This window comes from Bufo gargarizans, chromosome 2, assembly GCF_014858855.1.
Source record: "Bufo gargarizans isolate SCDJY-AF-19 chromosome 2, ASM1485885v1, whole genome shotgun sequence".
NCBI classification, from domain to species: Eukaryota; Metazoa; Chordata; class Amphibia; order Anura; family Bufonidae; genus Bufo; species Bufo gargarizans.
The window spans coordinates 683,620,853-683,647,549 of NC_058081.1; the positions used below are offsets into that span (position 1 = coordinate 683,620,853).

At 43.1% G+C, this 26,697-nt stretch overlaps 1 protein-coding gene across 1 annotated transcript in view; it reads right to left on the reverse strand.

Annotated features, from left to right (window-relative positions):
* Positions 1-8,044: 8,044 nt before the first annotated feature.
* The window catches only part of LOC122926976 (phospholipase A2 inhibitor and Ly6/PLAUR domain-containing protein-like), a 46,767-nt gene continuing 28,114 nt past the window's right edge, over positions 8,045-26,697 (reverse strand). The window contains exons 3-5 of the mRNA XM_044278509.1: positions 16,841-16,984; positions 16,238-16,402; positions 8,045-9,420 (exon numbers count right to left, since the gene is read on the reverse strand). Coding sequence (XP_044134444.1) covers positions 9,212-9,420; positions 16,238-16,402; positions 16,841-16,984 — 518 coding nt within the window. The 3' untranslated portion in view covers positions 8,045-9,211. The remainder of the gene's footprint in view (positions 9,421-16,237; positions 16,403-16,840; positions 16,985-26,697) is intronic.

Here is a 26,697-nt window from a genome sequence, read left to right on the forward strand (position 1 = left end):
GTAATTCTTCTGTATTCCCTCAGCCTCAGTTTTTGTCATATCCCATCCATCTGACTTTTGGCCAGGTGTCCATAGTAGGGCACTTCTGCACCTTCAACAAAATGTAATTATTTTCAAAAATGTAATTCTTCTTATGCCATCAGTTGTACTTTTTGCCAGACTGTAAAATTGTCATTGTTATTATCAAAACGTGGAGCAGTTCTGCACCTTCACCAAAATGTAATTTGTTGTGTGATAGTTGTACTTCTGCCCCGCTGCCCTTTTTTTTGTGTAATAAAAAAATGGTTTAAAAATGTCTAGTTTTCTAAATATGGCCTTTCCCCGTCACATACTGTATTCCCTGACCCCATGGACTTTTGGGGAGGCAGATTGGAACAGTGGCTAGGACTGGCCCAGTTTGCCCTCACTATGCTGTCTTGTCCAGTCTCCAGTATCATCTCGGAGAGGGTTTTCAGCATGGCAGGTGGCGTCGTCTCACACAAATAGACAAAGGTGTCCTCCGCCATTATATGAAACATCACTTTTGGCAATATGAATCAGCCATGGACCCATGAGGATTTTCCCACACCTCTAGCTGAGGCCCATTAACCCCTTAGTGACCGGCCTATTTTGTCCCTTACTGACCAAGAGTTTTTCTTCCTCTTTCATCATCGCATTCCAAGAGCTATAAATTTTTTATGTTTCTGTCTATATAGCTTTATGAGGGCATGTTTTTATGCGTTACAAATTGTAGTTTTTAATGGTGCCATTTTGGGGTACACATAACTTTCTGATTAAATTTTATTAACTCTTTCTGGGAGGGAAAAACAGCAATACCGCCACTGAGTTTTTATGTTTTATAACTGTAGACAGGCACACTTCATTTGCAGGAATCCAGAGAGACCTTATCCTTGTCATTCAAATATTTCATTTATTAATTCATCATATTCATATGTATAAAATATAAAAAATATAAAAGAAGGGAAAAAATAAAAAAATAAAAAATATACACAGATAATATATAAAAAACAAGTTGTGTAAAATATTGAGAACAAGATAGAAGAGTAGTAGGGCACACCAATATTTGTTTTCACACGGATACTTAATTTAACAATATTTATTAATCATGATATACAATATTAAGTAAATGAACAAGTTATTATTTATTAATGTTTAGTAATATATTATTAATTATTATTATTATTTATTAATGTTTAGTAATGTATTTAATATCTTATTAATTCCATTAATTTTTAGAGTGTATTTTAACTTGTTCATTTTCTTAATATTGTATATCATGATTAATAAATATTGTTAAATTAAGTATCCGTGTGGAAACAAATATTGGTGTGCCCTACTACTCTTCTATCTTGTTCTCAATATTTCTAGAGGATTGGGTGAATCCTCTTTGTTGGAGCACCCATACCACTCTTGATTAATAGGTGAGCCCTCTCTATTCTATATAAGTTGTGTAAAATATATGAATTTCAATTCATAAATTATATTATACAGAGAAAGGCTACTTATTTTCCTTCACTTCCCTCTGTACAGTTAGGTCCATATATATTTGGACACGGACAAAAATTTTGTTTTTATTGCCTGTTTTTCTAAAACATATTCAAGTTTTAGTTATATAATGGACATGACCTATAAAAGTCCAGACTTTTAGCTTTCATTTGAGGGTATCCACATTAAAATTGGATGAAGGGTTTCAGCTCCTTTACCTGTGGCACCCTGTTTTTAAAGGGACCAAAAGTAATTGGACAATCGACTCGAAGGCTGGATGGGCAGGTGTGGGCAATTCCTTCATTATTTCATTCTCAATTAAGCACATAAAAGGCCTGGAGTTGATTTGAGGTGTGGTGCTTGCATTTTGAAGATTTTGCTGAGAAGTAAACATGCGGTCAAAGGAGCTCTCCATGCAGGTGAAACAAGCCATCCTTCATCTGCGAAAACAGAAAAAACCCATCCGAGAAATTGCTACACTATTAGGAGTGGCAAAATCTACAGTTTGGTACATCCTGAGAAAGAAAGCTCTGGTGACCTCAACAATGCAAAAAGACCTGGACGCCCACGGAAGACAACAGTGGTGGATGATCACAGAATAATTACCATGGTGAAGAGAAGCCCCTTCATAACAGCCGACCAAGTAGACAACACTCTCCGGGATATAGGCATATCAATATCCAAATCTACCATAAAGAGAAGACTGCATGAAAGGAAATACAGAGGGTTCACTGCACAGTGCAAGCCACTCATCAGCCTCCAGAATAAGAAGGCTAGATTGGACTTTGCTAAAAAAAAAACAAAAAACATCTTAAAAAACCAGCAGCCTTCTCGAAGAACATTATTTGGATAGATGAAACCAAGATCAACCTCTACCAGAATGATGGAAAGAAAAAAGTATGGCGAAGGCATGGTACAGCTCATGATCCAAAGCATACCGCATCATCTGTAGAACACGGCGAATGCAGTGTGATGCTTGGGCATGCATAGCTGCCAGTGGCCCCGGGGCCCTCGTGTTTATTGATGATGTGACACAGGACAGAAGCAGCCGGATGAATTCTGGGGTTTTCATAGACATACTGTGCGCTCAAATTCAGCCAAACTGATTGGTCAGAGTTTGATAATACAGACAGACAATGACCCAAAACATGAAGCCAAAGCAACCCAGGAGTTTATTAAAGCAAAGAAGTGGAATATTCCTAAACGCCCAAGTCAGTCACCGGATCTGAACCCAATAGAGCATCTCACTTGTTAAAGACTAAACTTCAGACAGAAAGGCCACAAACAAACAGCAAATGAAAACCGCTGCAGTAAAGGCCGAGCATTAAACACAGTGTCTGGTGATGTCCATGAGTTCAAGACTTCAGGCAGTCATTGCCAACAAAGGGTTTTCAACCAAGTATTAGAAATTAACATTTTATTTTCAATTATTTAATTTGTCCAATTACTTTTGAGCCCCTGCAATGAAGGGATTGAGTGTAAAAAATGCTTTAGTTCCTCACATTTTTATGCAATCCTTTTGTTCAACCCACTGAATTAAAGCTGAAAGTCTGAACTTCAACTGCATCGGAATTGTTTTGTTCAAAATCCATTGTGGTAATGTACAGGACAAGAATTAGAAAAATGTTGTCTCTGTCCAAATATATATGGACCTAACTGTATGTCAAATTGTTGAAGGGTATAACTGAAGGACATAAGTAGAAGCAACCTTGAGTATTTGTGTTCTTGTGATGGGCGTATTTTTCATCAATTACCCATATACATTCATGTATCAACCTTGTGTCTTTATATTTTGCTCCCATAGATTCAGCTCCTGCATCAATTCCTGATTAAGCAAACCGTTCTCTTAGTTGGTTTGTAACAGTTTGTGTCGATCTGTTTACAATATCATATTGCAATAGTGACGCTCAGTAGTTTTTACTCACTGTTAGCCGATCAGTGGGCTCCATATGATGATAAGTAGTATGAAGGTGCTCAGAAAGGTAGCGTTACCTTCAGATATACACAAATGCAGGGGTGAGGCAGTGGGCAGCAAGGTGGTACTACCCTCAAGGTGGTAAGCCGCCGTTCACTTATGTAAGTAAGTAATCCGCCTGTGTGGAAGCCTCTGCGTTTCACGTTACACGGTGGTAAGGTGATTGGCGGTGAGATGACGGTCCACTCAGAAGTGGCAGCTGCCGTGAAGAAACAGCCTTTGCACAAGCTGCGGCGAGAATCAGCGTTCCACGTGTTAGTGGAATCTCGATCAGCATGTGTATTGGGATATACTGGGTTCCCAGGATAGTTCTCTCATATGAATCTAGTTTCGTCCTTAGATCCAGTGGGTTCTTTGTGGTGGGTTCTGGTTTCCATGTATCTTTTTGTACCAAACGCATTTCGGAGTTCTATGGACTCCTTCCTCAGTGGCCATGAATACATTGGGACCCTTCCCACTTTTATACCCACTCTTCCAGTTCCCACCAAATGATATATAATTGATATAAAATCCCTGTATTTAGAAGGAGATTTCAAGGAATAGTCTTTCTCCAATCCCGTTCCCAGCCTCAGTAGTTTATCTAGATGGTATTTCTTCAGTTTTACTTCCAAAAAAAGCATTGCGATTTCAGCGCGTTTTTTCTGACAGCCCCCTGATCGGCTAACAGTGAGTAAAAATGACTGAGCGCCATTATTGCAATATGATAATGTAAACAGATCGACACAAACTGTTACAACTCAACTAAGGCTACTTTCACACTTGCGGCAGAGTGATCTGGCGGGCAGTTCCGTCGCCGGAAAACGTATGCTAACTGATGGCATTTGTAAGACTGATTAGGATCCTGAGCCATCTTACAAATGCTCATCCGGAAACACGGATCCGGCATTTTTTTTTCACCTTTTTTTCGGTCTGCGCAGGAAGGACGGATCCGGCATTCCGGTATTTTGAATGCCGGATCCGCCACTAATACATTCCTTTGGATGCCAGATCCGGCACTCAGGCAAGTGTTCCGTTTTTTTGGGCCGGAGATAAAAACGTAGCATGCTGCGGTATTATCTCTGTCCTGATCAGTCAAAAAGACAGAACTGAAGACATCCTGATGCGTCCTGAACGGATTACTCTCCATTCAGAATGCATGGGGATAAAACTGATCAGTTCTTTTCCGGTATAGAGCCCCTAGGACGGAACTCTTTTTCGGAAAAGAAAAACGCTAGTGTGAAAGTACCCTAAGAGAACGGTTTGCTTAATCAGGAATTGATACAGGAGCTGAATATATCGGAGCAAAATATAAAGACACGAGGTTGGTACATGAATGTATATGAGTAATAATTGATGAAAAATACTCCCATCACAAGAACACAAATACTCCAGGTCCTTCAGTTATTCCCTTCAACAATTTGGCATACAGAGGGAAGTGAAGAGAAATAAGTAGCCTCTCTCTGTAGAAAATAATTTATGAATTGCAATTAATATATTTTACACAACGACTTGTTTTTTATATATTATCTGTGCATTTTTTATATATATTTTATGCATATGATTAATTAATAAATGAAATATTTGAGTGGCATGCATAAGTATTCCTCCAAATGAAGTGTGCCTGTCTACTGTTATAAATCTATTTGATATTATGTGAACGGGGTGAACCTTACAGTCAGAGCACCTTATACATAGTGGAGAAGGGAGGTGAGCCACCAGGTTGAAATATCATATCATGAGTTTTTATGTTATAAACTTTACGTCGTTCATTTTTCGGTATAAATAACATAATATCTTTATTCTTTCAGTCAGTACGATTACAGCGATACCAAATACAAATAGTTTTTTTTCTGTTTACGAATTTTGTTCAATAAAACCCTTTTTTTTTTAAAGAATAAAATCTTTTTGTGCATCGCCCCTTCCCAAGAGCCATAACTTTTTTATTTTTCTATCTGTGGTGATGTTTGAGGGCTTGATTTTTGCAGGATGACTTATAGTTTTCATTAGTATCATTTTGGAGTAAATGACGCTTTTTGATCACTTGTTAGGGTGGGTTCACACTAGTGTTAGGGATTCCCTTATGGCTTTCCGTTATAACATGGTTATAACGGAAAATAACGGAATGCCCAGACAGAATACAAAACGGAAGCCTTTAAAAGGCATTCCGTTTGCTTTCCGTCCTAATAGAAGTCTATGGGAAAGCAAAACGGATCCGTCTGGTTCCCGTTATGCAAGATGGAAAATAAAGTCCTGTCGACAGGACTTTGTTTTCCGTCTTGCATAACGGGACCCAGACGGATCCGTTTTGATTCCCATAGACCATTATTAGGACGGAGAGCAAACGGAATGCCTTTTAAAGGCTTCCCTTTTGCATCCTGTCATAATACAAGTCCGTCCTTCCGTCTTATGGATTCCGTTATTTTCTGTTATAACCATGTTATAAGGGAAAGCCATAACGGATTCCCTAACGCTAGTTTGAACCGACCCTCCAGTGGCGTAGCTATAGGGGTCGCAGCGGTCGCAATTGCGACCGGGCCCCTAAGTCAGGGGGGCCCACGGGGCCCCCGCCTCAAGCCAGGAGAACGAGGCCCGCAGGCGCAGCTGATAACTGTGTGACAGATTCACAGGACAGGGGGCGGAGCGGAGGCTGAGAGCCAGCCCTGCGTGACGCGCACTGTGCAGGGCAGGGCCAGGCAACGTGAGGAGGGGGAGCGGCTTCAGCCTTCAGTTGCGGTCGGAAGAGGAAGCTGCTGTGTGCAGCGCGCGGCAAGTGAGTGACTCACTGACTGTAGAGTCAGTGAGTGACTGTCGCTGAGTGAGTCCGGGCCCCCCTGACCCGCCTACGGTCTAATTCTCCAGGTTTGCCATTCAGGGGATTGGGAAAGCTGGGTGCAGGCAGTTAAAGTGGTCATACTGGGACAATTATTTCTAAATGCTTTAAATCTTGGCGAATATCAGCGCCACCTCTTGCCATCATGTTCCACCTCAGGTTCAGGAATTTTCAGGTACGGCTGATCTGACGTATCACGTAGGGAACATATGCTACTTTTGAGCTGGCCTGTGGCCCTAATGCCTGTAGGGCCCCTATGCAGTTACAGCTATGGTATGTCTGCCCCGGAGCACTAATGTCACTTCATTAAAGCCTTGTCAGTTTGCTACACAATGGGTCAGAATTATCAAGGTGCTGCCATATGTAAGGGGCCCTTCAGGTAAATGACCTTACATCTGTCATTCAGCTTGGATGGGCCCCTTTGTGTGGCCCCTTATTCTTCAGCAGCTGGTTTGCGTAATCTGATTTCTCTCTGGGTGCCCTGATCTATTAGCAGACAAACTCAATTATATAGGGAGCAATTACAAAGTCACCCCAGTGCCTCCTAACCTTTCCCATCAGATGTGAGAGCAGCCGCGATCGATCAGCCAGGATTAATGTGCACAGTGGGAGGCCCCCCCTTAGGCAATTGACAAACTGCCCCCCCCCCCCCCCTCATTCTTAGGCAAGTGACAAACTCAGCTCTGCTACATCTACAATGAGCAACTACAGCAAATGTAATGCCAAACTTCAGTTCCTCTATGTGATGCCTTGGATAGCTTCCACTGGACCCACACAGCCTGTGGGTCCAGTGGAAGCTATCCAAGGCATCACATAGAGGAACTGCAGTTTGGCATTACATTTGTTGTAGTTGGTCATTGTAGATGTAGCAGAGCTGAGTTTGTCACTTGCCTAAGAATGAGGGGGAGGGGGGCACCCACTGTGCACATTAATCCTGGCTGATCGATCGCTGCTGCTCTAACATCTGATGAGAGATTTCTTAGGGACGGGCTGGTGGATGAGGGCAGCCACCCGGTCCTGCCTATGGATCACCCAGTTTCCACTTAGCTATGCCCAGGCCCCATGCCAGGGGGTCCCTGATGTATTAACTGACCAATAACATGGAGATCCCAGTGCCAGCTGCCTTGCTGGTGGACGATAGGCATGGGGCTCTTATCTGAGGTCTGATTGGGGGTCATTCATATTGGGGTCTGAGCTGAGGTGTGATCTGAGGTCTGATTAACATTGAGGGTCTGATTGGTGGTCTGACCTGAGGTGTAATGATTTTTTTTTTTTTCGGAGCAGCTTGTAGAAAAAAGGCCTCACAGTCTCCCACACTCCTTCTGCCATGCCACTCAGCACCCCTGAGGCCATGCCACTCAGCACCCCTGAGGCCATGCCACTCAGCACCCCTGAGTCTTCAGAACTGTAAGTAAATTAGATATAAGGGAAGCATATAATATGAAAGAGACGAATTATGTCTGAACAGACATATAGCGCAAATTCCAGTTTTTGTTTAGGTTGCACTGAATTTTATTATATATATTTTTTTTGGGGGGGGGGGGGGGGTCGGGGTGGCAGTGGATCTTGGGTTCCCACACTTTTTTTCCCAGGACTTGACCCCTGGAGTGGTCCCGCAGTCTGGGCGGCAGTTCTGACTAGTCCTACTTTAATACACAGACATTTTGATTCATACATTTCCTACACTGGCACAAATGCGTTGCCAGTGACCAACTGTCTATGCTCAGTCCTACACGTAACCGTCGCAAGTGCATGAGGGCTGTGGATGTGGCGGCGAGGTCCGAGAGGTAATGTGGGGGTGGGAGATCCGGGAGGGGGGGCCCATAATTTTTTTTTGCTATGGGGCCCAGTCATTTCTAGCTACGCCCCTGCGACCCTCATTAAGTTTTTTTAGTGGCAACTAAGTATAAACTAGCAATTCTGTCATTTAAAATGTATTTTTATTTTTTTACAGCGTTCACCGTAGGGTATAATTTACATTTAGCACGGTGGCTCAGTGGTTAGCACTGGTACCTTGCCGCTGGGGTCCTAGGTTTGATTCCAACCAATGACAACATCTGGATGGAGTTTGTATGTCCTCACTGTTTTTGGGTGGGTTTCCTCCGAGTTCTCCGGTTTCCTCCCACACTCCATAGACATACTGATAGGGGACTTAGATTGTGAGCCCCATTGGGGACAGCTTGAGGCTAATGTCTGTAAAGTGCTGCGGACCCACACCTATCTTTAGAACGGAGCCCGTAAAGTGATGGAGGATGCATGCCACCCTCTATTCATTCCTATGGGAGCACTGAAAATGCTGGCTTGGCTATTTCTGTCACCCCCTAGAAGTGAATGGAGCGGTGGGGTTACCGTACTTGTGAAGTTTGCTTCCCATTCATTTCAATGGGACTGCCGAGTAAGCCGCTTGGTTATTTTCAGCAATCCCATAGCAATGAATGGAGGATGGCGGTGCACCGTTCTAAAGATAAGTGCAGAAGGGATCTGCCCCCATTAATTTTTGAACTCTTGGTCCCAGCAAGCCAATATTTTTTCCCATAACACAGTGTGTGTTTAAACACCATCTACATCCATCACCCATGTGTTAACCCGCTGTATGTCAGTGTCACTCTCCTAGGAGGCCTCGTAGTGTCATATACCAATTTTGAGGCCAATTGGAGCAGATTTTATTCATGTAGAATCACGAATCAATTTTTTTTTTAATTTGACGAATCGGACACGAAAGGAATTTCACTTTTTTCCCAGGCTTATCCAGATAGTTCCTTATCTTTACCGGTCTCTCTTGTGAGCTTCCATAATACACTACACAGTAGATTTTATTAGCTTTGGATATGTATGAAGAATAATTTATATAAATATTAGTAATCAGTAAAGCGAAGCATTTGTAAAATTACACTTTTTTGCACTGTTTTTCTTGGTACAGAAAGCTATTTTACAGGTGGACATCACATGGCTGTTGTAAACTTGGAGAACATAGTGGCAGTAAGGACCAGCAATAATAAACTGTTGTGGACGCTGTCACTGTCATCCGAGCATGTGAAACTGGTTCTCAGCTGGATGGTCTGCATGGCCTTTGATGTTATGTTTTCTGTGCGGTATTCACACATGTCTTTAGTGGCGCAGCCTCGTATGGCGGCCACATGGTTGTAACTCCCTGTAGAGAAAACAGAAAAAAATGACATCTTACATATATTTTCTGGCCCTTCTCTAACCCAATGAGCACAAATAAGAAGGGTACATGTTGTTGCCCCTTATGTAAAAGACTTATGGTATTATCATGTTATGGTTATGTTATCCATTGTAATGCTTTGTATACTCCCAGCATAGTGCTGTACGGTAGTAACGGAGTTGACTAACTCTGATACAGCACTTTGCAGGAGGCTGCTAGGTGGTGGTTGGCTCCACAACTAGCTCTAGAGTTTCCAACAGATTCTGAGGGGAGAGCTCAGAGGGGAAGGAAGCTGTGCCATGTGCCCCTTCTTCTCAGGCCCATGGAAGTTACTATTAGATCTCTGTAAGATCTAGAGCAAGAAAGAGAGATTAAGGAGAACTTGGAATCTGCATGGCCGAGATAAAATAATGGATCAGTAAGGTAACTGCCGTTGAGGGCAATAAAGACTTTACTGCCATGGAGGGATTACAGTTAAGACACCCTACACATGACCCGCCTAGTCATTTCATTCAGCCTAAACGCTGCTGTGTATAATTGCAAAAGTACTAAGAGAGACTTTGGCAAGCTAGAGAGGAAAGAGTGCCCATCCTTGCCTAAATCCATACACTGCTATCTGGGAGAGAATTTCACTATGTTTAGTTAGAATTGTGACCGTTGTAATTGGATGTACTACAACTTCCATTTTGCACTACAGTAAAGAGAGACATTTTTCGTCTAACTCTGGCCCGGTTTGCTGCCTCCTACATCATATCTTGCGCCGTGCACTTGTAGTGCCCTGGAGCAGGGATACTTTGAAGTCTGGACATTTGTGGACATTTGCCCCTGTTCCCCCTATGCAAAGGGTTAATTTGCACTGACTTATACTATTTAATACTGTGTAATTGCATATGTTTGCTGTGATATATACCCTGTACATTTGCACTGTGTTTGCACAGCACTGTGGAAAGGGTTAATGAACACTGAGAGACTTTTGTGACTTTCTAGCTAATAATAAGAAGCTGGCAATTTTTTCCATTAGCATTTTTGCGGATCTGTCATGGATCTGCAAAAAACGCTTCCGTTACAATAATACAACCGCATGCATCCGTCATGAACAGATCTGGTTGTATTATGTCTATAGCCATGACAGATCCGTATGGAACACCATTGAAAGTCAATGGAGGATGAATCCATTTTCCATTGTGTCAGAGAAAACGGATCCATCCCCATTGACTTACACTGTGTGTCCGGAAAGATCCGTCTTGATCATTTCAGCGTTTTTCTGTCCACGAAGGGGATGCAACCAAATGGAACATTTTCTTCCGCTATTGAGATCCTATGACAGATCTCAAAAAGCGGAATTGAAAACGCTAATGTGAAAGTAGTCTAATGTTTAAAGAAGAGCATGTTTTGAAGGGAAAAATTCAGACTTGTTTACCACCAAAACCAGACAGACTGACCTTGTGGATATCTGGTTTAGCTCTGTGTTTATGTCTAAAACTTGTTTTCGTCTGGAAAAACTGCTGTGTCATTTTCATTGAGTATCACTGAAGCTCTAATTTAAGTCTATGAAATACGGGAGTTGTAACATTGTAACTGTTTGGGCTGTGTTTCTTTACTCCGCCCCTCCTAATATAAGGTTCTAGTTTAGCCAGAATCTGTATATAATGAGAGCAGTCATAGCCCCTAGTGTTCTGCAGTTTGGGATCAGTGCTTAGAAGATGAGACTCTGCCAGACTATTGAATGACCAGAAGAAGAGGCTGAGACGGGAATATTCTCCCGCAGACCCTGGATCACCAGCCTTAGACCAGGGTACCAGACTTCAGAGAGAGAGAGAGAGAGAGTCACGTTCGGGTGTGGGAGGGAATAAGGCCTGGAAACTAGGGAAAGGAGATGGACACCTCCTAGTAAAACCCTAATAAAAGTCCTGGCTAACTAACAGTATGAACAGACCCCAGAGGTAGGAGAGTTCATACACAGAAATACCTAATATCCTAACTCACCCTAAAGGACCCTGGAACTAATGTCAGGACTGAGACAACCTGTTCCTCCAAAAAGAAGGATGAATAGGAGTCTCCCTCAGGCCTTAATACAAATGACAGAGAAATGCAACACACAAAATAACCCAAACAAAATACAAAAGGAAAGAAAACACTTAACTTCAAGTGGCTATTAGAGTTGAGCGAACACCTAGATGTTCACGTTCGTGAAAACTCAGATCCGACAGTATATTCTAACACAGAGGCGTTCCCATGGTGATGGGGACGCTTCAAGTTAGAATATACTGAGAACTGTGTACATAACTTCCCCCTGCTGCCTGGCAGCACCCGATCTCTTACAGGGGGCTGTGATCTGCACAATTAACCCTTTAGGTGCACCACCTGAGAGGTTAATTGTGCGGATCATTGCCCCCTGTAAGAGATCAGGTGCTGCCGGGCAGCAGGGGCCAGACCCCCCTCCCTCCACAGTATTAAAATCACTGGTGGCCAGTGCGGTTCCCCCTCCCTCCCCAGTATTAAAATCATTGGTGGCCAGTGCAACCCCCCCACCCCCCTATTAAAATCATTGGTGGTTAGTGCGGCCCCCCCTATTAAAATCATTGGTGTCCAGTGCAGCCTCCCCGCCTCACCCTCCCTCACCCCTAATTAAAATCATTGGTGGCAGTGGCCACAGGTTACCACCCCCCCCCATCATTGGTGGCAGCGGAGCGGCAGTTCCAATCGGAGTCCCAGTTTAATCGCTGGTAAGTGACAGGTCTGTGCCATAAGCAATGCGCCGCATAGACCTTTCACTTACCAGTAGGAGGAGCGCCGGCCAGCCACAGACAGCGCATGTAAGTATAATGCTGCTAAAAGTGCTAAGTAACCATGGCAGTCAGGACTGCAGTAGCGTCCAGGCTGCCATGGTAACCGATCGGAGCCCCAGCAATTAAACTGGGACCCTGATCGGAACTGCCGCTCCGCTGCCACCAATGATGGGGGGGTTGTTAACCAATGATTTTAAATAGGGGGGGGGGGAGAGGAGGCCGCACTGGAGACCAATGATTTTAATAGGGGGTGGGTGGGCCATACTAGCCACCAATGATTTTAATAGGGGGTTGGGGGCCGCACTAGCCACCAATAATTTTAATAGGGAGGGGGGGCGCACTGGCCATCAATGATTTTAATACTGGGGAGGGAGGGGGGGCCGCACTGGCCATCAATGAGGGGTTAATTGTGCGGATCACAGCCCCCTGTAAGAGATCAGGTGCTGCCAGGCAGCAGGGGGAAGTTATGTACACAGTTCTCAGTATATTCTAACTCGAAGCATCACCATCACTATGGGAACGCCTCTGTGTTAGAATATACTGTCGGATCTGAGTTTTCACGCTCTAACGCAAATCTGATGGTATATTCTAACATAGAGGCATTCCCATGGTGATGGGGACGCTTCAAGTTAAAATATACCATCGGATTGGAGAAAACTCCAATCTGATGGTATATTAATATTACCCGAACACTGAATCCGAACTCGAACTTTTACTGAAATGTTCGGGTGCCGAATACCGTAAAGTTCGGTACAAACCCAAACTTTATAGTTCGGGTTCGCTCAACCCTAGTGGCTATGGCTGCACCAGGTACTCAGCCGAGATCCACACACCAGCTATCCAGAACTCAAACTGAGGCTATAAACCGCATAGCAGAGTGGGAGAAACAATAATGAATAGAGAAGATTAATTGACCATTATAGCCACACCTGGGGAAAGAAGGTGTGGCAAGCACCAGAAACTACACAGACGTCATTTGATCTAAACAGAAAACATGTCAGATCAAACCACGTGTTGCCAGTCTCACTGATCTCCTGTCACCTGTCGTGAATGTCCGTGAGAGAGAGACAGGTCTTTCCTCAGCATCAAACCCTTCTTCTGCCAGGGAGGAGACTGGAGAAGCGAGCCCTATGCCTTGCCTGTACTGTTTTGCACTTGAGTTTCTCCAGTAAAGGAGAACATGTAATACCCTAGAGTTGTGTTACTACACGCCTCTACCCCCTTACTATCTCCTAAGAGCCTTTATACTGTCATCAGATATAATTTACATTATTTCTTCCACAAATGTGCATAAATCCATGTTAAATGTAATTATTCATGTCATTTGCCTGGTAACCAGTAGGTCGAAGCAATACATTGGCAAGTCACCGTTTAGTATATCTAAGCTGGAATGGAGAGCTTAGCTCCCCCTCTGTGGAGAGGTGGTCTGGACCCACGTCCTGCAGCATTGGTGGAGAAGGAAGTTAGAATCAGTGTAGCCTCCCCCCTGCTAGGGAAAGGCTATCTGATAGTGTCCAGGAGAACCCCTGCATAGGGAAGACTGCAAGGACCTAGTCTCAGCTGAGACTTGGCCATATACCCAGTCTGAGCACCTTCAGCTCAGCTGGATGAAGAAATTCAGACACTACAGACAACTTCCAGAGTTCCAGGGAGAAAGCATCCGCTGAGAAACCATCTGAGAGATAAGTCCAGAGTCCTAGGAGAAGCCAATACCTTCTCAGCTAGTCTGTCCCCACAAAGCAGAAGCTACCAGATAAGTGCAGAAGTTAACCCTGCCATAGTTACAGAGCTACCAAGCAGACGTTTTATCCTGCAATCTCCACATTTAAAGCAGAGGTACTCATTCCTGCCAATCATTGCCAAAACCTGCTGGGACCAAGAGACCAAAGCTGTATACTGTTTGGATGAAAGTTATGTCAAGTGAAGAAATGTTTGAACTTCATCTAAAGTTCTGGACATAATATATTCTGCCAAGTTCCTCTATTGCTCCTATTATCACTACACTCAAATTTATTGCAAGTGAGCCAGGGGTCCAGCCGTAACCAGGTAGGAGACACCGTGACACAACTATCACTACCCTACAGAGACATTATAGGCCATTACACCACTCTGGCATTCCTAATCTGCTATAACACATTCCTAATGCGCTATAACACCTTGGAAGAGCCCTGGGATAATACCCTGCCCCCGCTGCAATTGGCGTCACGACAAATACAGAACATTAACAACCCATATCCTGGCCATTGCAGACAGTGGTTACTGCAGACCCTGACTCTCCAGATTTAACTCCCATTGGGGTGCACCACACCTCAACATCCCTTCCAGAGATCAGCAAAATGTAGTGACACCTCAATGGTGTCCGGGGGACTCAGCGTAGCATTGGGGGCACCCCAAACCCGGCCACTGCACACTCTACATGCCCTGGTTTGCATCCATCCAAACACCTAAAATCAAGGGCACCCCAGCTGCCATTAGGCAGGAGCCCTAAAATCAGTGTGTGCCATGAGAAAAAAAAAAGGGTGACCTATCCTTAGGCTGCACTGGCCGTAGGGTGCTAGGGTGAGAGGACAGCCACTGTGATAGACTGTGTGATCATCAGAACCACTACCACTCCCATCCTCCACTCTTCCTCCTCATGGGCTTGGTACATATCTGTTGCAACCCATACCTACTAGGTGCAACATGCAGAAAGTTGGGGGCAGCCTTCTGAGTACTCTGGAACTGCAAAGCCTGCATTAGACAGGCTGATTTTTCATTCACGCTCATCTTGCAGTATAATACTTTCACCAATTGACATATGAATGTTGCTCATTCATCATGCAACACAAATCTTTTGACATGTTAAAAAAATGTTGTTTGGAGGCAGCAGATCGTGCGGTCAAATCACGATCTGCCGCTGGCCAACCACTATACTGCATGGGGACGAGTGATGGCATAGCTTGCTGCATGTAATAGCAGCGGTCTCCTCTGCTAGTGAGTAGTGTCGATTGCCATCCAGATATCCCTTTATCCCTAACCACAGAAACTCCAAGCCACTGAACAAGGTACCTATTGCTCATATATGGATAGTGGTTACACAGCATTTAATTTCCTATAAACTGGATCATGAACCTCTTAATGTAAAATTCACTAAATAACATTACCTGTGATGTCAGCTTCACTCCCTCCTCTGATGATGTCTCGTACACAGGTGCACAAAACATCACTGTGCTGGCCACACCCCCTGCACTGCCGTCTGCTGCTGCCTGCCCTGTGTCTCCCTCCCACTGGATTAATTAGGAAAGAGTAACCCCTTCAGCAGCACAGACTCAGGGCTGGAGGCTTTGCAGAACAGCTGCCGGCAGTGAAGAGAAAAATGCTGGGCACAGGAGCTGACAGACTGGAGGACTTCTGCAGAGCATTGCACAAGAACAGGTAGGAGGAGAATCCTGTGTGTATCAGCAGTGTCATTTTACAGCTGAGACTTGTAGTCCTACACAAACCACATGCTGATGAGTATCCCAGCAGTGAGACATGTCACTCAGGGCAGACTTTTATTCACTCCCTTTGCAGAGCAGGGGGAGCGGCAGTCTTTTTGACACCCACAAATATTCATGAGGAAAACCTCAGAGATTGTTGTTACTGCAGGTAAATAAAGGGTCAGAAGAGAACTAGGGAAATGAGGAAATAGATTATTAGCTTATGTATATATTGCTGATTATCAGGTTTACAGGGCTCTATATTATTTTTTGTCTACATAACTCGGACAACCCCTTTAAGACTGATCTGCAACCATCAAGTTTACTGTGCCAATCTGTATGTTACAACTGTCAAGTTTTCTATGTCTTGTAAAGAAATAAAGTCAGGTGTTCTTCACTGTGTTCCTGTGCACCTCAAGCACACAAGTCTATAAGCAAATCTATAGAGTAAATATTTGCCTTGATAATCCATGACCATTTCCCACAATTTCTACCCACATCATGGTTATAAGGTCACAACGCCTTTAGGTCTTAAGTAGCTATTATTATCGTTACCTGAGGAAGCCGATATCTGCCGCGAAATACATTTCATCTCCTCCCCGCTGCAATTCACAAAGGTGTTACAGTCGCAAGCTTTAGCGTTTTCAGCAAAGCAGGATTTACATCTAATTCCATTGCTTTTAAGTTTTTCATCTTTGGTGCCAGGTTTTTCTGGTGGAACTTAAAAGTAAGAAAAGAAAAAAGAAAATTAGATAAAGATGAAGCGCTGCAGTTTTCACGTCGCCCACTAGATGTCAGCAAAACAGTTCCTACTTCAAAGAAGCTTCTTGTTTTACAGCCTACAATAACATGCATTGTGATCTCCTCATTAAACTAATGATTTTACTGTATAGTCCTGTTGTTTTTGTTACACGTGCTTGTTAAGCACGTCCTAGACAACTTTTTAAATGTTTTCCCTATAGCACAAAATCTTGCATGAATTATTGCATACTGCCTGTGATCTTTCCCTCCAAATGTGAACATCTACGATGCTCAGTGTTTGCAGTAATGATGGCGCTGTGGAGCCCAGGCCTCGGTCATAAACCTAGAAATTCTATAGATTTTGCATCAGATCAGCCATTTAATCTATTTATCGATACCAATTAATCTTCAACCTACTGGTGGGTTCAGGAGGCGTGCAAGCGTCCGTGTTGCAGCAGGCTACATTGATCTTCAGAATCCCTTTGTCGAACCGCACAGTCATCGGCTTATCGTGTGAACAGTTACCGCACAGTCTCATGAACAGAGACCTATCTCGTGCACCTGTGAAAACATTAACGTAACATCAATGAAAAAGTGTCATCTAAAAGGAAAGAAACCACAAACGTTGGTTTCCACTGTATAGTACAGGGATCCGAAAAAAGGGAGGGTGGTGGACCCGTTTATTACCCCAGTCGCAACGTTTCAGCCCAGCTCAATGGGGCCTATAATGTGTCAATAATACATAATAAGTCTACAAAGTGATAATATCATGATTCAGAATACATCAATAGCCACTAGTGTAAAGATTCATATGACAACAATAAAAAATTCATAAATAAATTCATCCTTTAGTCTATAAAATAACATATGATCTAAAGTGCCTGAGCATAATCGTGTCGTTACACCTGCGAAAAAGTGCTTAGTGCAATATACAATCAACAGCATCAGCTGTGATCAATGTAATACCTATAAACACACCACATAGCGTGAGCAATCGCGTCCCCAGTGTTTGTGATTGCACATGACGGGAGCCGCGCCAATCGCCATCCATTCTCAGCAATACCCACGCTACTGCGCCAGTCACGTGAGCGCTTCACAGAGCGTCCACGTGTGCGTTCCAAAGAGACACAGGATCTTTCCCGACATGCGCAGTCCACACCGGAGATATCAAACAAATCAAATCAAATAAGGGACAACCTCCTGATTATACAATATATCTATTTGTATCAAATAATACATTTTATAAGATAGAATAAAAGTACTACTCATATATTCAGACACAGGAGCTTGATATAACAGTTATAAAGCCCCAGAGATATTCTCTGTATGTCTAAGGGCCATGTATATAGTAAGATCATGGGGGCTATGAGGTAGTCAAATAGAGAGAGGCGTGCCGACCACTGTCAATGGCCCCACACCACTCCCAAAAGTATAAATATTAAGGGATGAGGTGGGGCTGGCATGACTCCACCCACTCCTGTTATGGTCCCACGTTCAAGGGCACATTTATGTGTCCTCTAACCCAAGACCAAAGTATTAATCCCAAAATATACTCCCGATTTACTGAATAGATACTTCAGGGCATTTTTATTAAAAAGCATACCCAGTGACAAAGCCCCACATGTATAAGAAAACTTCCTGCATCTGGAGGAGGAAGAGCATAAATTGTAGTTGTATTCCCCAGGAGGCCATATCCCTAGACAGGAGATGTAGGGAGTCTTTATAACACCAACAGGATGCAGCAGAGTAAAGATGATCCCAAGGTCCGACGCCTACAGGAACAGACGAGGAGGCAGGAGACAACATAAGTGGAGGAAACTCCAAGGTACAGCCTTCCCTGAAGAACAGGACTTTGCGCAAGAAACCACCACATCAGTCTCAACATCAGTCTCGTTTTTTTTTTTTTATATTCGCTATATTGCTATATATTCTTGTTTTAGAATATTACGAATATTCTGAAAAACGAATATAGCTCTATATTAGCTATATTGGTCTATATATTCATTTTTTTGAATATTCAGCATTTTTTTTCCATCTGAAGTCATGATTCCCCCCTGCTTATGTAACTTAAGCAGGGAGGAATCATGACTTCAGATGAAAAAAAAATGCTGAATATTCTGAAAAACGAATATATAGCACTATATTTTATAGTGCAATATATTCGTTTTTGACCCGCGGCTGTATTGATTGCGTAATATTCGTATATTATGCAATCATTACCTTGCTGATTTTCCGAGTCAAATTTTTGGGGAATATAACGAATATTCCAATTCGCGAACATTTGACGAATATTCTACAAAATATTTGTGAAATATCGCCAATTCGAATATGACCCCTGCCACTCATCACTATTGCTCACGCTATGAGCCACCAACGCTGCAGCAGGTGTGTTTATAGGTATTACATTGATCACAGCTGATGCTGTTGATTTTATATTGCACTAAGCACTTTTTCGCAGGTGTAACGACACAATTATGCTCAGGCACTTTAGATCATATGTTATTTTATAACACTAAAGGATGAATTTATTTATGATTTTTTTTATTGCTGTCACATGAATCGTTACACTAGTGGCTATTGATGTATTCTGAATCATGATATTATCACTTTGTAGACTTATTATGTATTATTGACACTTAATTATGTATTATTGGAGATTAATCATGTAATTATGTGTTTTGATCACTATGTTGGTATATAAACCCCTGTGTGATATCATATGTTTGCTTGACAAAGGCCCCATTGAGCTGGGCTGAAACGTACTGACTGTGATAATAAACGGGTCCACCACCCTCACCTTTTTTTGGGTGCTGCCTCAATTTTTGCTCTTTGGATGTATCTGTGGCTTCGTTCCTGCGTTCCTGGTATCTAGGCGGAATTGCACCTAGCTTAACCTTAGAAGAGTATCAAGGATTTGGGAGAAATATTGCAGTATTCAATGTCTTCTCTGCAATTCCTAATTTATTCCCCAAGAATGCAACATTTTGACTACAATATGTCTTTTTCAGTCACCCTGCTTGAAAAGACACTTAATTTTGAATCTATCTATATATCTATCTATCTAATATTTATTGTCATCAAAAAAAGTCCACCCTCTTTGATTTCTATGGGTTTAATCGGGACATAATAAAAAAAAATAATAACATCTAGGGGGAGATATATCAAGACGAGTACTTTCTGCATCAGCCTTAATATTCCCTGCACTGCCGGAGGATGCGTCTAATTTATAAAGAGACAAAGACCTCGTCATAAATTAGGTGCATCCCCTGGCAGTCGGTGCGTGTAAATCGAAATCTACAGCAGCTCTAAGCCGCCATAGATTTCTTGATTCATTTACACCAGTTTTCTAAAATTCCATAAATTTGTCATAGCAGATGGCCACGCCTCCTTCTCACCCTTGTCACTTTTTTCAAAAGTCTGATGTAAAAAATTTAGACTTTTTAACATCACTTTTCTTGCTTAAAATCAGGCAAATTCAGCCTCAGAGGAAACTCAAAACACGACATATTCCACTATTTCATTATTTATTCAACATTAGAGATGAGCGAATTTTTTTAAATATGTTACGGGTCCGATTCCAGTGAATTGGTTAAAAGAAAATTATTTAAATTCTACCCTAATTCAAAAGTGCTCCAACTGGCCTAAAAATTGGTACATGACACTCTTATCGTTCTCTCTTTTTACATTCTATATTTTTTTTTTGAAGTTTTGCATTTTCTCTCCCCCCTCCCTAAAATCTTGAACGCAATTACAGCAATAGTAAATCATGTCAGAGTGACCATGACATACATAGCTATGGGTAAACACGTTTGATGGTGTTAACATACAGCGTGTTTAAAAACACAGCGCACTGGCACATGTCTCATGCTTTTTCATATTCCAAAGCTTCCAAAAAGTGTCCAGGAGAGGGTGTGTGAACACACATGGTGTTATGGGATGAGGGCAGCATGGTGGCTCAGTGGTTAGCCCTATTGCCTTGCAGTGCTGGGGTCCTAGGTTCGTATCCGACCAATGACAATATCTGCAGGGAGTTTGTATGTTCTCCCTTTTTTTGCATAGATGTTCTCCGGTTTCCTCCCACACTGCAAAGATATACTGATAGGGAGCTTAGATTGTGAGCTCCACCGGGGGCAGTTAGTGATGAAGAATGATGTCTGTAAAGTGCTGTGGAATATATCAGCATTGTATAAGTGCATAAAATAGAGAATACATAAAATTAAAAAAAACTGTTGCTTGTTCTGAACAATCATCCAAAAATTCCCCCCTTTTTTGGGAGAACCAGTACAGTGTGGATGTGGAAGAGGTAAGCTGTGTAGGGGTAATAGCAGCAGCAATAGTACTGGCAGCAGTATGATCATTTGTCATTAGGCACAATATATTGTCCTAAACAGAGACACTATTGGGGTCATTTATTAAACTGGTGTAAAGTAGAACTGGCTTAGTTGCCCATAGCAACCAATCAGATTCCACCTCCCATTGAAAAGCTCCTTTGGAAAATGAAACATGGAATCTGATTGGTTGCTATGGGCTACAGTTCTACTTTACACCAGTTTGATAAATGACCCCACATATGTATTATCAGCTTGTCCATTGATGTGACAGGAGGGGATACAGTGAGTTTTGGGTCTAACAAGGACAATTTTAGGGACTTGAAAGATATACTGTATTTAGTTAGATTTAATTAATTGATAGAAAAATGAAGTTTAGCACTACGGTCAGGACATGGTCATTTAGTGTACTATTTGTGTTACAAGACTTGAGCTATGCACATACAAACAGACTGTGCTGCACTGCAAATCAGCGTTTAAAGCTACAGTGCTCATTTTCCACTGTACATAAGCCAGGTAGCAGACCAATTAATTTAAAAAAACTTAAATCTGTTGCCTGATTATGTTTTAAGTGTCATACTTGCACTGGACTCTAGTCAACTGAATATTTTTTCAATAAAATTGTTGGAAAGTTTCATCATTCAATAATTAGCATACCAAACTTGTGACTTCTCATTGTTTAAATAGGCGTTAAAATAAAATGTGTAGTAAAAACAGATGGTGTTGCGGTTCACCAGGCGGTCATTATGCAGCAAACTTTGCTCGTTCGCGATTCGCCGAACATGCAAACATATGGCGATGTCAGCCGACACCAAATTCTTTTGCATTGCGCCGAACTTTGACCCATGACACATCCATCAGGTGGGACAGGACAGCCAATTGAGACATTTCAGAACAGGGACACACACCCTACCTTATAAATAAACCTGATCTGGCTGCCATTTTACATTTAGTCTTTTGCCAGTGTAGGGAGAGGTTGCTGTGTGAGGGGACACCAAATGCTAGCTACCACAAAAGTCCTTTTAAGGACTGGTATAGGTGTGCTATCGATAGGTGTGACTTACTGAGGGGTGTGATATACTTATAATATACTTTCTAACATAGAAAGTATATTATAGTGCATTTGTATTGTGCGGCAGTTGTGTGCGGTTCTGCTGAGATACTGCAGCTATACAGAGAGACAAACGCTATTGGAACTAATTGCAACTGGTGTGATATACCTGTTGCCCACCAAAAAAACAGATTAAGGGGTTTAACCCCTTAAGGACTTAGGGCGTACCGGTACGCCCTATTTCCCGAATCCTTAAGGACTCAGGGCGTACCAGTACGTCCTAAGTTTAAATCGCAATTGCGGCGCCCCGGGGGTTAATCCGAACAGGATGCCGGCTGAAATCATTCAGCCGGCATCCTGTCACAACGCCAGGGGGGGGTCATGTGACCCCCCCGTATCGGCGATCGCCGCGAACCGCAGGTCAATTCAGACCTGCGGTTTGCTGCGCTTTCTGTAGTTTCTGATCCCCGCGGTCCCTGACCGCGGGGATCAGAAACTTTAGTGTGCCTAAAATATCGATTTTGCACCCCCCTTTGCACCTCTGCATGATTTTATGCCGGCGGGTTGGGGAGGGGGGGGTTGTGGGCGGTGGGGGCGGTGCGGGAGGCGGGCGGTGCGGCAGGCGGGATCGCGATCCTCTTGAAAATTCATTGGTGTTCAGTGGTTATACCAGAGTGTCAGCACATTGCTGACACTCTGGTATAAACGGCTGACATCTGTGCAGATGTCAGCCGTTTAACCCTTTCCATACCGCGGTCCGTACGGACCGCTGTATGGAAAAGGTTAACTGTCAGGGAGCTCCCTCCCTCTCCCATCGCGGGGCTGCTGTGCCTTTGCAGCCCCCAGACAGGATGGGGTGACAGAGGTAGGGAGCCCCCCTCCTTACCCTTCCCGGTCTACAAAGTTGTGGCCACAACTGAGCAGATGGGGAAGGTTCCCATGGCAACAGGACGCCTTATCAGGCATCCTGCTGTCCATGGTGCTGAACAGATCTGTGCTAAAGGCATAGATCTGTTCAGACAAAGTGTAAGTTAAATACAGTACAAAACACTATATAGTGTACTGTACTGTATTATACAGACATCAGACCCACTGGATCTTCAAGAACCAAGTGGGTCTGTGTCAAAAAAATGGAAAAAAAAGTGAAAAAAGTTAAGATAAAAAAACACATTTATCACTGAATAAAAAAAAAAAAAAAAAATACACTACACATATTAGGTATCGCCGCGTCCGTAACGACCTGATCTATAAAATGGTCATGTTACTTTCCCCGCACAGGTGAACGCCATAAAAATAAAAAATAAAACTATGAGAAAATTGAAATTTTGCCCACCTTACTTCCCAAAAAAGGTAATATAAGTGTATCAAAAAAGTTGCATGTACGCCAAAATAGTACCAATCAAACCGTCATCTCATCCCGCAAAAATCATACCCTACCCAAGATAATCGCCCAAAAACTGAAAAAACTATGGCTCTTAGACTATGGAAACACTAAAACATGATTTCTTTTTGTTTCAAAAATGAAATCATTGTGTAAAACTTACATAAATAAAAATAAAGTATACATATTAGGTATCGCCGCGTCCGTATCGACCGGCTCTATAAAATATCACATGACCTAACCCCTCAGGTGACCACCGTAAAAAAAATAAAAAACGGTGTAAAAAAAGCCATTTTTGTCATCTTACGTCACAAAAAGTGTAATAGCAAGCGATCAAAAAGTCATATGCACCCCAAAATAGTGCCAATCAAACCGTCATCTCATCCCGCAAAAAATGAGACCCTACTTAAGATAATCGCCCAAAAACTGAAAAAACTATGGCTCTTAGACTATGGAGACACTAAAACATTTTTGGGGTTTTAAAAATGAAGTCATTGTATAAAACTTACATAAATAAAAAAAATTGTATACATATTAGGTATCACCGCGTCCGTGACAACCTGCTCTATAAAATTACCACATGATCTAACCTGTCAGATGAATGTTGTAAATAACAAAAAAAAACGTGCCAAAAAAGCTATTTCTTGTTACCTTGCCGCACAAAAAGTGTAATATAGAGCAACCAAAAATCATATGTACCCTAAACTAGTACCAACAAAACTGCCACCCTATCCCGTAGTTTCTAAAATGGGGTCACTTTTTTGGAGTTTCTACTCTAGGGGTGCATCAGGGGGGCTTCAAATGGGACATGGTGTCAAAAAAAACCAGTCCAGCAAAATCTGCCTTCCAAAAACCGTATGGCATTCCTTTCCTTCTGCGCCCTGCCGTGTGCCCGTACAGCAGTTTACGACCACATATGGGGTGTTTCTGTAAACTACAGAATCAGGGCCATAAATAATGAGTTTTGTTTGGCTGTTAACCCTTGCTTTGTAACTGGAAAAAAAATATTAAAATGGAAAATCTGCCAAAAAAGTGAAATTTTGAAATTGTATCTCTATTTTCCATTAAATCTTGTGCAACACCTAAAGGGTTAACAAAGTTTGTAAAATCAGTTTTGAATACCTTGAGGGGTGTAGTTTCTTAGATGGGGTCACTTTTATGGAGTTTCTACTCTAGGGGTGCATCAGGGGGCTTCAAATGGGACATGGTGTCAAAAAACCAGTCCAGCAAAATCTGGCTTCCAAAAACCATACGGCGCACCTTTCCCTCTACGCCCTACTGTGTGCCCGTACAGTAGTTTACGGCCACATATGGGGTGTTTCTGTAAACGGCAGAGTCAGGGCAATAAAGATACAGTCTTGTTTGGCTGTTAACCCTTGCTTTGTTAGTGGAAAAAAATGGGTTAAAATGGAAAATTAGGCAAAAAAATGAAATTCTCAAATTTCATCCCCATTTGCCAATAACTCTTGTGCAACACCTAAAGGGTTAACGAAGTTTGTAAAATCAGTTTTGAATACCTTGAGGGGTGTAGTTTATAGAATGGGGTCATTTTTGGGCGGTTTCTATTATGTAAGCCTCGCAAAGTGACTTCAGACCTGTAGTGGTCCCTAAAAATTGGGTTTTTGTAAATTTCTGAAAAATTTCAAGATTTGCTTCTAAACTTCTAAGCCTTGTAACATCCCCAAAAAATAAAATATCATTCCCAAAATAATTCAAACATGAAGTAGACATATGGGGAATGTAAAGTCATCACAATTTTTGGGGGTATTACTATGTATTACAGAAGTAGAGAAACTGAAACTTTGAAATTTGCTAATTTTTCCAAATTTTTGGTAAATTAGGTATTTTTTATGCAAAAAAATAATTTTTTGGACTTCATTTTACCAGTGTCATGAAGTACAATATGTGACGAAAAAACAATCTCAGAATGGCCTGGATAAGTCAAAGTGTTTTAAAGTTATAAGCACTTAAAGTGACACTGGTCAGATTTGCAAAAAATGGCCAAGTCCTTAAGGGGGAATAGGGCTGAGTCCTTAAGGGGTTAATATACCTGCTTCCAGCAAATAATCATTAAGGGGTTCTATACACCTGCTTCCAAAAATACTGCTCTTCTATAGGGACTTTGTCACAGGGTCATTTTGAAAATGACAGGCAGATGAAGAGGCAGGCCATTCCGCAGGGGTGATAGGGGTCGGGCAGGAGCACCAGGCCGGAGCCTAAGTGGGAAGTTGGAGAAGGTGCGTGCGATTACATCAAAAGACGTATCAGATTTGGTTGCGTGGCTCACTCAGCCTTCTGCTTCTGCACCCTCCTCAACCTCTGTATCAGCATCCTCCTCACTCTCTGCTGAGTGCACCCACAAAGACACCACTACCACCACCACATGGGTGCCCACAATAGAGGAAGAGGAGGGGAGTTCAGAGGGAGAGAAGGAGCAGCAGATAGGGAGGAGAAGGAGGAGAAGCAGGCAGAACTCGCAGTGTACAGGAGGAAAAAGCAGACTGCAAATGTATCTGGAGCGAGCCATTCACCATGCACGGTCACATCTGGCGCACAGGACGCCGGCACATGGCTCCGCAGTGTGGGCTTTTTTTAACGTGTCAGCTGCTGACAATAGTGCTGCCATCTGCAGCCTGTGCTGTCAACGAATAAGTCGTGGTAAGCCCAACACTCACCTAGGGACGACCACGTTAGGAAGGCACCTGGCCTCCCATCACCGAGCCCAATGGGAGCAACACGGTCAGAACCCACAAAGCCAAACTCCCGGCGCTCCACGTCCTGCCTTTTCTCCTTCTCCTCTCTCCTCCCATTTTTCCTCCACTCCACCTTCCACCGTGCCTTTGTCGCGTTCATCTGGCAAAAGGCAGGCTTCCGTGGTTGATGACGCCGGCTAACCCTCTTGCCCAACTGCTGACCTCCGGCTTGTCGAAACTACTAGCCCGCCAACTACTGCCATATAAACTGATGCACTTGGAGGGCTTTAGAAAATTTGTGGCCATTGGCACACCACAATGGAAGGTCCCCAGAAGGGCATCCCAGAGCTATATGGCCATGTTCAGCGGCAAGTGAATGTATCTCTGGAACACAGTGTCAGTGCCAAGATACATCTGACCTCAGGTACCTGGTCTAGCAAACACGGGCAGGGAAAGTACATAACTTTTACTGCCCACTGGGTGAACCTTCTGATGGCTGTCAAGCATGCAACCCATGGCACCTGTGTGGATTTGGTGTTACTGCCACAGATTGCATGCAGGCCTGCCTCTTCTTCTCCTCCTTCTACTCCATCCTCCGTCTCCTCCTCAGCTGACTCCTCCTTTTCCACTGCTACCGCCTCTTCCGCTGTGCCCCCCCCCCCAGCTCCCCAGAACCTATTCGACGTCCCAGGCAGTGGCGTAGGGATCGCCATAGCAACCATAGCAGTGGCTATGGGGCCCTACGCCACTGGGGGCCCGCCCGTCCGGACCGCATCATTTTTTTTTTTTTATAATCACAGCACTCACAGGCAGCCAGGGCC